Below are 12,909 nucleotides of genomic sequence, written 5' to 3' on the forward strand. Positions count from 1 at the left end.
ACCATTTTTGAAATATTACAGTTTAAATTTGTGAAGTTTAGTGCTAAATCTAAATTCATCTCTTTTGTTGTAAAATTCAGTGTGTTTATGCTGTAATTGCATCTATTTCCACATCAAGGTATGTTGCTTTCTTACTGCTATTCTTTGTGCATTCTATTTTCAACTTGTTGGGGTACATTCCATTGGTCATTTCTTCATATTTATTGTAATAAAATATGATAAAGTCGTCTATAAATTGAAATATTTTAACACTATGGTCTGGATTTCTTTCATAATAATGGAGATACAAATTTGCCAAATTACATGAACCATTAGCTCCCATTGCTATTCCTCTGGATTGTACAATGATATCGCCTCAAAATATAGTTATTACTATTACTGCAGCACGTTAGAGAGGTAACAAGAGGAAGCAATACTCTTGATCTGGTTATCAGCAGTGATTCTTCATGCATTAAGAATCTGCAGGTAAAAGACTCACTGAGTGGCAGTGATCACAGTGTACTAATGTGGAATTTAATTAAAGACATAACTACTGTAAAGGGTAAAAGGAAAGGCTTTTGCTTTTGTAAAGGTGACTATAGGGGTCTCTGGCAGTTTTGTTTTTAAATACTGTGCAGTGGGACCAACTGATGATGATGCTACCAACATCAAGTTCTAAATGGGAAGTATTCAAGGAAGTAATCAAGGAAGCTACTACACTTTTCATAACAATGAAGAAATACTGTTCAAATTTAAGTTTAATATTTTTTCATAACAATGAAGAAATACTTAAACCTAAATGGATGTCAGATGAACTATTGAGACATATGGCAGAGAAGAAAAGTGCATGGGATGCATATAAATTATCAGGTGACCTATGGCAGATGTAAAGTTGTCTGTAATCAAGTTACAAAGGAGGTTAGGCAAGCTAGGACAGATTATGAGAAGTCTCTGGAAAAGAATGCAATGATGAGTCGAAGTTATTGGTACATCACGTTGATGGAAGGCACAGAATTTGACGAAAACAACATGAATCCATGGACCTGTCATGTCTGACGACTACTGTGCAAGGTGGTGGGGGCAGTGTTATGGTGTGGCAAATGTTTTCTTGGCACACTTTGGGTCCATTGATACCCATATATTCACGTCTGAATGCCACATCATACCTAAACATCGTTGCTGACCAAGTGCATCCATTCATGTTGACAGTTTATTTTCAGTCAAATGGTTTCTTCCTGCAGAATAATGTGCCAGTGCACAAAGCCCAGATCACTATGGAATGGTTCCAGAAACATAATTATTGCTAAGGGTTTGCTTACTTCCTTTGCTGCCTCCTTTAATATAACTGGATAGATCCCATCCACCCCAGGTGCCTTTCTTGTGTTTATCTTCAACAATTTCTCCTCCACTTTACTCTCAGTTATTACAAGATTATCTAGCTTACTGCCAGAGTTAAATACACCTCTGGCATTCCCCTCCCTGAATAACTCCTCGTGTGTGAATCTCGATGCAAAATATTCATTTAGTTTGTTAGCTACCTGAGCAGGATCATCAACAGTTGAACCATCGATATCAAGTGGACCAATCTGATTCATCCCCTTCCTTCTAGAGTTTACATACTATTTGTTCCATTCACTAATCTTGTTGCTCTTCTCTGTGCTCGTTCCAACAGCTCTACATCCTTCTTAAAATGAGGCCTCCAGACCCGTATACAGTACTCAAGGTGTGGCCTGACCATTGCCTTATACAAGGATATAATCACCTCCTTATCCCTGCTAGAAAAATTCCTGTATATCATTGACAAGACACCATGAGCTACTCTTGCAAAACGTCTTTATTGCTCAGAAAACTTCATATCTGCCTGCACAATTACGTAACCCCAGGTCCTTTTCATTCTCTTTCCACTGTCAGTGTGATACCACAGAGTTGATATGTTACTCTGGGATTACTGCTTCCCATTTGTAGTACTTTACATTTGTCAATGTTAAACTTCATTTGCCACCTCTCAGCCCATCTGCTCAACTTTTCTAGATCCTGTTGCAGCAGTGTACTGTCATTAACAATTCTGCCAACCTTCGTATCGTCTGCAAACTTGGACATTAAGCCTGATATACCATTATCAATATCATTTATAAATACAGAAAACAACAATGGACCCAACACTGAACCCTGAGGGACTCCACTAATAACATTAGTCCACGATGAGCAGTGTCCATTGATTACGACTCTCTGTCTTCTCCCACTCAACCATCCCTTTATCCATAGCAGCAATTTGCCTCCAATGCCACACTGCTCCAATTTGCACAACAGTCTTCCATGTGCAACAGTATCAAAGGCTTTTCTAAGATCCAGATATATGATATCAAAGTTATTCTCTGCATCCAGTTCCTCTGTGACTACATCATAGTATCCAATCAAATTAATCAGACAAGACTTCCCCTTAACAAACCCATGCTGTGTTCGAGCTATAACTGAAGTCTTGTCTAGATGATCCTGCAATGCTTCTTTAATTTCCCTGGAACAGAAGTTAAACTAACAGGTCTGTAATTACCTGTGTCTCCCTTTGATCCTCCTTTGTGGATTGGGGTCACATTTGCATATCTCCAGTCCATTGGTACCTCCCCTGAGTCCAGGGAAGCTCTCATAATTATGGCTAAGGGTTTGCTTACTTCCTTTGTCGCCTCCTTTAATATAACTGGATAGATTCCATCCACCCCAGGTGCCTTTCTTGTCTTCAACAATTTCTCCTCCACTTTCCTCTCAGTTATTACAAGATTATCTAGCTTATTGCCAGAGTTGAATACACCTCTGGCATTCCCCTCCCTGAATAACTCCTCATGTGTGAATGTCGATGCAAAATATTCATTTAGTTTATTAGCTACCTGAGCAGGATCATCAACAGTTGAACCATCGATATCAAGTGGACCAATCTGATTCATCCCCTTCTAGAGTTTACATAAGTAAAGAACTCTTTGCTGTTTTTTTTTTTGCCTCCTTTGCCAAAGATTTCTCATAATCTGCCTTCACCTGCCTAACCTCCTTTGTAACTTGGTTACAGACCAGCTTATATCTATGGCGCCTCCGTAGCCAGGTGGGAAGGAGCAGCAGTGCGCAGCACACGCTTCTTGATTAGACCGGGGTTCGAGCCCGTCACCACCAAATACGGAGGATGCGGAAAGGTCAAGGAATGACCACCGCATATCCCGGAGCAATATGGCCTTAGTTGCTAATGCTCCTAAAAACCAACCAAACAAACAAACAAACAGCTTATATCTATCATAGGCTTCTGTGTCACATGTTAATTTATATGTATCCCATGCATTTTTCTTCCCTGTCACATGTCTAATTAGTTCATCTGACATCCATTTAGGCCTAAATCTTGAACAATATTTCTTTGTTGGTATGAAAAGCCTAGTAGCTTCCAAGATTAATTCTTTGAATGCTTCCCATTTTGAATTTGCTGTTGGTAACATCATCAGTTGGTTCCACCGTATAGAATTTAAATACTGTCTCAGACCACCGTAGTCACCTTTACGAAAGCAAAACCCTTCCCTTTAGCATTAGCATTAGCATTAGTAGAGGCATATGATGCAAGAAAGCAAGCTTATTCAGCATCAGCAAAAAAAAAAAAAAAAAAAAAAAAAAACACAACCACTCCCATTTCACCCCTCCGTTCGTTCGAAATACCTGTCCAGCTGAGCCTTAAATTTGTTTAGGCTATCAACTTCAACAAGTGATGGAAGTCTATTCCACAAACCAACTGCCTGCTGGCTAAAGGCAAATTTCCGCGCATCTATCCGACATCCGTCCTTCCTCAATTTGAATTTATGCCCTCTCAGGTGATTATTCTGAGCAAGAGGAAGAATCCCATTTACCCTTGATGGTAGTTACCTCTTTGAGTAAATCCAACTTCAGCACACTGTGATCACTGCCACCTAGTGGTTCCTTTATCTGCAGATTCTTGATGCATGAAGAATCACTACTGATAATCAGATCAAGAGTATTACTCCCTCTAGTTGCCTCCCAAACATGCTGCTTGAGAAAACAATCATCTAATAAATCCACAAAAGCCTTGCTAGTGTGTGAGTGACCAACCCACAAATTCCAGTCAATATCTGGGAAATTAAAATCCCCCATTATAAGACACTCTAATTTACTGGCCCACTCTATTTTTCTGCACAATTGTTCATTACACTCATCAGATTCATTAGGTCTATAACACACACCTATTCTCATTTTTCCTTTCCCAGTGCTTATGTCACACCAAACAGACTCAACATTGCATTGTCCTCCCACATAAATTGGATGCACTTCCTTAGATTTTATGTGTTTCTTAACTAACAGCATAATCCTTCCTCCCTTCCTGTCCTGTCTATCCTTCCTGTACACATTGTACTCCCCAAATTCCAATTCTGCACTGCTTGTGTCTGTGTGACACCATGTTTCTGATATCCCAACAATATCTGCCTTTGATATCTTGACTAGCACTTCAAGCTCATCGAATTTATTAACTATAATCCTAGCATTGATGTAAATGCAAGTATACATGCACCTATTTCTACTCTTAGTTACCCTAACATCTTTGGGATGAGCTAGAAAAGGGCTGTTCGCTGCAGGCCTACACTTCCGTCAAATATCAAGGAACTGCTTGACACACTTGTCTGCATGGTACTCCATTCCTACAACGTTTTCAGCATCTTGTTCAATCCATGCCTAGACAAATTCAGGCTGTTTTGAAGGCTAAAGGAGGCTCAACACGCTACTGGGTAGGTGCACCTAATAAAGTGGCAGCACAGTATATTTCAGCAACCAGGCCACTCAGGCTAAGTCCCATCGGAAGACCAAAAATCTGTCTATAAATGTTCAATTGAAAATCAATATAATTTGTCTGAATAAGAAATCTAATTAATTAAAAATTTCAGTTACTGCAAGCCTTGTTTTATTCAGCATTTCAAAATATCTATTAATCAAATCCCACAATGTTTCAAGTGAATATTTTACATCTACATTAGCATATAATGAGACTACATACAGGGAAAACAGTTTATCTTCATTATTTAACCTTTTTTCTTTTAATTTATTAAAAAGTGAATCTGAATTTTTTTATACTAAATTCTAATATAAGATGTAAAGGTTTTATGATGTCATATAAATAAGATGTGAGCGATTCGAAAGCCGAATTTCTTTAGGAGATGATGGGTCTAATTGGATATCTTGTTTTATGGAACTTGACTTGTCCAAACAGAGTAGGTACACTGTTAGTTCTTGCTTTTAAATTCTTTAGAGTAGCCATTGTAAAAAAATCTTTTTTTCCATATTCAGTTAAAATATTATTGTACTGTTTTATCAGATTATCAAACATATCTCTATTTACCAATTGATAGGTGGATTTATCAGTTATAATATTATTCAATTGATCAATATAATCTTCCTTATTTAAAACAACATAACAAGATGACATAACAGGGCTGACAGTAGAGGAACCAGTAGCAGGAAGTGATCATGGAGTTCTACGGTGGATGATGATGAGAGAGGTAGCAGTAGTAAAAGGCAAAGGAATGGGTTTTAATTCCAGAAAAGGAAATTACGATGCCTTAAGGTACTACATGGCCTCTATTAACTGGGTAGATATCACACAGAGAATGAATAGAATTGAACTGTGGTATGCTTTTAAAACATTAATCACAGATGCCTTGAATGTGTATTTATCATTAAAAAAATACTCCATGAGGAGGGTTCCAAGTTGGATGAATAGTGAAGTTGCCACATTACTTGAGAAGAAAAAGGTGGCATGGAAAGGTTACAGAGCAATAAAAAGTACTGAAGCCTATAACAGCTACAAGATGATCTGTAATAGAGCCACAGAAAAGGTTCGACAGGCAAAAGCAGTTTATGAGAACTCACTAGCAAACAGAGCAAAGAGGGGGGGGATAAGGAATTCTTCACATATATAAATGCCAAGAAGAGCAGGACAAATCAGATCGGACCTTTACATAAGGGAAAGGGGATAGTATTAAATACACCAGCTGCCATTGCAGATGAACTCAACAGTTATTTTGCATCGATATTTACAAATGAAAAACATTTTGTGGCAATGGGAAATTGTGGGAGCGAAGTTGAAAAATATATAATTAATGATATTGAAATTTCGCAAAATTATTTAATGAAAAAACTTTTGAGCCTACAGGCCAGTATGATGGAATATACCCTATAATCTTAAGGGAGGCGGCAAGTGAGTGCATTGAACCATCGAGGCTAATTATGCGAGCATCACTAGACTGGGGAGATTCCCTTGGATTGGAAAAGTGCCAATGTATCTCCCATACATAAGGGTGGCTCTAAGAGTGAAGTGGGAAATTATCGACCTGTCAGTCTGACTTCAATGGTAGGGAAAATCATGGAGGCAATGATCAAGGGTGGAATTCAGGATCATTTGGATCGAATTGAAATTCTCAAGGATACTCAGCATGGTTTTGAAAAGGGAAAATTATATTTAACTAATCTGGTTCACTATTTTGAAAGGGTCACTCATGAGCTGGATTTAGGGAATAATTTCGACATTGTTTATTTAGATTTCAGCAAAGCTTTTGACTCAGTCCCACATGAGCGGTTGCTTTATAAGCTGGAACAGGTTGGAATCACTGGGAAAATCCTTAGATGGATAGCAGGATGGCTTCAGGGCAGGAGGCAGAGGGTTGTGATAAATGGCTATTCCTCAGATTGGGTTGATGTAAGAAGTGGGGTTCCCCAAGGATCAGTATTAGGACCACTGTTGTTGTTAATTTTCATAAACGACATTGATGAAGGGATAGAGGGCATGATGTCTAAATTTGCAGATGATGTTAAAATTGGTAGAGTAGTTAATGATCACTGTCAAGCTGAGCTTCTTCAGAGAGACCTAGATAGACTTCAGGAATGGTCAGAAAAATGGCAGCTATGCTTTAATCCAACAAAGTGTAAGGTATTACACCTGGGAAACAGTAATCCCAAAATAACTTATTCACTTGGTGGAGTTCAACTAAACCCAGTACTGGAGGAACGGGACTTGGGTGTTACGATACGGTCAGACATGAAATTCTCCGAGCATTGTAAACAGGTTGCGAGGAAGGCCCATGGTGTCCTATTGATGATCTATCGAACTTTTGCAAGTAGAGATAGGGATGTGATAATCCCATTATATAAGGCTTTTGTTAAGCCACACTTGGAATACTGTTCAAGTATGGAGACTGCACCTAAAGAAAGACAAAAGGGCGTCCTTATGAAGAAAGACTTCGAATATGTGGGTTGCAGAGTTTGGAAACTAGACACCTTAGAGGAGATTTGATTGAGGTGTTTAAGGCTCTGAGAGGCATCAGTAAAATGAATGAGGACAAAATTTTCAAGATTATAAATGATGCTAGAACTAGGGGACATAAATTCAAGTTACAGGGGGAAATGTTTAGATTGGTCTGCAGGAAGTTTTATTTTAGCCAGCAAGTTATAAATTACTGGAATAAGTTGGGGAAATTCAAAGGTGGATAGTACCTTCGGGTGAGAGAAGCACATAGGATGTTAGGTTTAATTTCCTTTTCTTTTATTAATTATTATTATTTATTATTTTTTATTTTTTTTATTTTTTTATCATTGTTTTATTCAGGGTTTTTTTTTTTGGCTGGTGCAGCATAAGCCATAGGCTTTCTTGCACCATGCAGCCATTACTAATAGTAATACAACCATGGTGTCCCCTTTATCTGCTCTCTGTATTACAATTTTGTCATTTTTTCTTAATTTTCTTAATCCAGTACTTTTTTATTTTGATAATTTTGGGATATAAGGATCCTTAGGATTATTAATAACATTATTGATCTGTTTAAATTCTTTAGAGTAGCCATTGTAATATAATCTTTTTTTCTATATTCGGTTAAAATATTATTGTACTGTTTTATCAGATTATCAAACATATCTCTATTTACCAATTGATAGGTGGATTTATCAGTTATAATATTATTCAATTTATCAGTATAATCTTCCTTATTTAAAACAATCATGGTGTCCCCTTTATCTGCTCTTTATGAGTTTTGCTGTTTTCCAATTTGTTGGTTAGTATTTGCAACCATCTACCACCAATTTGTTGGTACAAAAACGACTGCAGCAGGTTGAAGTCGTTTTTGTTTTTTTATCTTTTTCTGTATAGCCATTAGCATTTTAGCTACAATATTAAGTTTAGTACACACCGATTTATGAGTTTTGCTGTTTTTCAATTTGTTAGTCAGTATATCTGTGTAGAATTTGTTACATATTATGCCGAAACTATGGTCCACTTTATCAATGTTTGTTTTATATATATATATATATATAATGATATAATGATATATACTCATATATGTTCACATATTTCAAAGTCATTTCAGTTACATTTCAAATAACATGTCCATTTATGAACAAACTGTCTTAGTCTTCCAGTAAGTGCTGCAATCTCTAATCTGTGTTTGTGAGCAATTGTGGACTCAACTTACATTAGATGGCACAGAAAATGTCAGCTTGTGAAATCAGGGGAAGCAAAAGTATCCATTAGAGTGTTAGTAGTAGTAGTAGTAGTAGTAGTAGTAGTAGTGGCACTTGATGCAAGAAAGCAATTTTCTTGATGAAATTTAAAATCAGGTGATATATAATAAATGTAAAATATATAATTTTTAAATTATTATTTGCTTTTCTGACAATAATTTCATTCTATTTTTTGGAAACAAAAGTCAAAATAAATTCAGATTAATATTTAAAAGCATTTATGTACAAAGGTATCATTTTTCAAAATTCCACAGAGCCAGCCACTTAATAGAAACTCATTGACCAGAGACCACACACATTCGTGGAACTCATTCTATAAAAGGTTAATAAATAAGGACTCTAGTTTGTCAGGTTTAAGGAAATTAGCATTGTTTAAAATTTTTTGAATGCATTTGTTCATTGAGTGAAAATCTTGAATGTACTTCACTTTTCTGCAAGTTATGTGCAAATTGTGACTGTAAATTTATGTACTTTATCCTTTTTAAGCTGCGGCTTAATTCTTCATACATTGAATTCATAAAATAAAACTGTTGTGTACAAATAAAATCAATAAAATAAATATGCACATAAAATTCATTGTAGTTTTGAGAGAATGTCTTCAAACCTCATTTTTTTGAGTATAGATTACATTTACATCTGAGTAAAAATATATGCATATTTGTTTCCATTTCTTTGAAATGAATATAATGTTATGAAATCCTCCATTAAATTTTAAGCAAATCTACATTTCAACATTCGTAATACCATTGATATGCTATTTCTTTCTTTTGATGACTTATTAAAGATTCTTAGAAAAGCTTATTCTTTGTTTTTTATTGCTTTAGTTGCCAGAAGTGGAATCTACCACAACAAAAAAAGAAAGAAAGCGTTTCCATTTAAAAAAGAGCAAGAAGAGCAGCAAAAGTATTTCAAACCTTCAGCAGCAAAATCAGCCACAGTGTGTTACATGCAGGGGTGGTTTAAAAGGTGGTACACAACAGAATGTTGAGATTGTGGTCTCCAAAGATACTGGTGTTAGTAGCAGTATTGAAAACCTCCTAGAAGCCACAGAAAATTCAACACAGTTGAGGAATGTAAGTTTATCAAAACCTGTTCATAGTAAAGGTTGTGAGTTATAGTTTTGATTTATAATTTTAGAAAATTTAGATTAACATTTCTATAGTTTAAGTAAATATGGGTAATATACTCATGTCATAAAACCTACAGTAGAAATTTTCTTAACTTATAATGCAGAAATTTTATTTTGATCTTTTCAGTATGCCTGTGATAATCATTGATAAAATAAACTAATTAATTAATTATTTTTATTTAATTTATTTCTTTGCAAGAATGAACAAAGATGCAATTCCTGAGTGAAGTTAAGATTTTAACTCAAGGAAAAATAGAATTTAAATGATTTCAAATTAATTGTCTTGCATATCTTCTAGGCACAATATAGTTCTTCTCTTGCCATACAGGATATGGCCCATCTGAGTTGTTCCCATCCATCCCTCATCAGTAATGATGATGGCGTCCGCCCTCATAGCCTACCTGACACCACTTCCCTGCTAACATGTGCCCTGACAGAGTCTGTATCATCCTCACAAAGTGGTCTTCACAGATGTCAGGAAGAATTTCTTAATTTAGCCAAAGAAGGTAACTATTCAGTTTGGCACACATCCAATGATGATCATAGAGATAAAAATAGTATTAATAATAATAATAATAATAATAGAGATTATTCTTTAACCATATATCTTCTTTTTTTTTCTTTTTTATTATTAAAACCCCAAACACAAAAGGTATTAGAACCTATAGTACTTAGTACCATGCGTACGTTGAAGATGGAGAAGATGAAAGAAGATACTTGTTAACATTGTCTTAAATTTCTGTAAATTGTAATTTTCATGAAATAGGTAAGATGGCAGGCTGTTCCAAAAAAAATGGAAGTTGAAGGGATAAATTAGGAAGAGGAAAAGTTGGTTCTGTAAGTTTGAAGTTGGACAGTAAAAGGATGTTGACTGATTGTGGAATGTGTTCGGATTTTTTTTGAAAGAGAGAGAAGTTGGGGGGGGGGGATTATAGTTTGTTAGTTGTTGTTATTTGGTTTTTAGGAGCATTAGCAACTAAAGCCATATTGCTCTGGGAATATGCGGTGGTCATTCCCTGACCTTTCCGCATCTTCCATATTTGGTGGTGACGGGCTCGAAACCCGGTCTAATCAAGAAGTGTGTTCTACACACTGCTGCTCCTTCCCACCTGGCTACGGAGGCGCCGGGGATTATAGAAAAGGCATGCAGTGGAAACAGAAATCTATGAGAGAGAGAGAGAGAGAGAGAGAGAGTGGAGGGACTTTGTATGAGATGGGTCATTAATTTACCTAACTGCCCTCTTTTGAATGGAGTCTAGAAGCTTGAGAAAAGGTATAGGAGTGCCACCCCAAATGTGGGAACAGTATTCTATGGTAAGGCAGATTTGAGATTTGTACAGAGGGAATAGCTGTTTAGAAGAAAAGTAATGCTGAGGGAGAAAGAGAAAGAGAAAACCAAGTTTTTTTATGTGCAAAGGAAACAATATCTGTGATGTGCTTATGACGAGAGAGAGAGAGAGAGAGATTAGAAGTCAGATGATCCCTAATAGAGACATGATTTTGTCTAGAAATCTGGGTGTCATAGAAAATAAGCATAGGAACAGAAGAATCCTTTTTGCAAGTTATAAAGTAGAATGGAGTTTTGGAAGGATTGAAATCAACTAAATTATCTTTGCCCAACTGGAGATCAGCAGGGGCTCACATCTAATGAGTATGGGCTTGGCACACCCAGGGTCCTGAGCTGGATATCATCATTCTTCTCTTTCTTGGTGATTCCCTTCTACTTCTCTCTCTCTCTCACTCAGGGTATCTCGGGAAATTTATTTTATTTTATTTTTTTTTTTTTTGGCTGGTGCAGCATGGGCCTCGGGCTTCCTTGCACTATATGGCTGGTAGTAATAATAATAATAATAATAATAATAATTTAAGGAGTTGGTAGTGGATATTATAGGAATAGAAGCTGTTTGTGCAGGGCAAGGTTTCTCAACCTGGAAGGTGGAATGCAATGTGCTGTCATCAGAAAAACTATGGATAGGATTTCCAGTCAGTGGAAGAAGGTTATTACAATACAATAGGAAAAGAGCGGGAGAAGGTACTGATTTCTAACTTTTCCACCTGCATTAGTGGAAAAGTTAGAAATCAGAGAGTAGTCTACTATCACCCGCAGTGAGTGGTCAGAGAAAAAACTGAATAACCAGTTACAAAAAACAGTTGGCAAACTATAATATGGATGCTATTTAGAAGACCTTTATGCCAAACATAATCAAAAGTCTTTGAAATGTCAAGAAAAACTGATTGCACTTCACCAAATTTTCCATTAAATTTGTCCATAGATAGATGGGTAACATCAGGCAGTACATCACCAATGAATCAACACTGACAGAATCTGTACTGGTGATCATTGATCAGATGGAAGATTTCTAGGTACAGTAGACTCTCGATTTTCCGGGATAGATGGTAAAAAAATAGTCCCTGACATATGTAAGAGATACATTCCACGACTTCTTACATAAGTCAAGATTTGCGTAACTCGGGAATGACTAATAAAATATTGCTACTATATCCCTGATATGCCAAAATTACAAAAACCACATAATATCCTCAGAAGAATGAAGAAAAATAGTTATATATTTTTAATTAGTTCAATTAAAAACTTTATCTGAGGACAGCAGTGATGTAGCCGGAGTGGCACATAAGAAAAGAAAACAAAAGGAAGAAAAAATACGTTATTGTACCGTAAAAACTGGTATGCATTTCGTAGCCTTGTTTATTATAGTTGACCTTCATTGGTGCCAACTGCTTCTCATATACTCTGTCTTTCTCCTTTATTGTGTTCACCATTGCCACTGACAAATCTGAATTCTGCACGATACTTGTTAATGTTTGGCCATTTTCATATATCCTTATTATTTTAATTTTCTGATCCAACTCGATCGCTTTCCTTTTCTTGATAGACTTACTAGTACCGCTGTCACTTATTCTCTTAGTCGGCACCATGATAATGGTCAAAATTAAATTTTCTGTAAAGAACTTCATAGGGTTAAGGCAAAAACTCACTATTATTACTCCACACGAGCTCACATTTTACTAAAGCACATTTCTGGAGGTCACTTCCATAAAACAATAAAAACAATTTGCACTTTCCGGGTTACTGGGCTTTTCTGTTAGTGCAATTAATTATTTTTATTTTTATTTTATTTTTTTTTTTTTGGTAGTTGTTGGCGCATAGGCTTCTGTAGCCATAATGCACCTCCCAAGGTTTTTGCAGTACTTTGATCCAAGCCCGAGGCGGGAATCAAACCCACGACCTTTGGGTT

The 12,909-nt window shown here is 36.3% G+C and overlaps 1 protein-coding gene across 9 annotated transcripts in view; it reads left to right on the forward strand.

Moving 5' to 3' along the window:
* The window catches only part of LOC150075804 (oxysterol-binding protein-related protein 6-like), a 401,843-nt gene that overhangs the window by 305,503 nt on the left and 83,431 nt on the right, over positions 1-12,909 (forward strand). For all 9 annotated transcript variants that reach the window (XM_090387959.1, XM_090387962.1, XM_090387957.1 and 6 more), the window contains 2 exons: positions 9,348-9,596; positions 9,951-10,158. In XM_090387959.1, coding sequence (XP_090244085.1) covers positions 9,348-9,596; positions 9,951-10,158 — 457 coding nt within the window. The remainder of the gene's footprint in view (positions 1-9,347; positions 9,597-9,950; positions 10,159-12,909) is intronic.

The sequence above is a fragment of the Mastigoproctus giganteus genome, chromosome 13, assembly GCF_048544385.1.
Source record: "Mastigoproctus giganteus isolate SK-2022 chromosome 13, ASM4854438v1, whole genome shotgun sequence".
Taxonomy (NCBI): Eukaryota; Metazoa; Arthropoda; class Arachnida; order Uropygi; family Thelyphonidae; genus Mastigoproctus; species Mastigoproctus giganteus.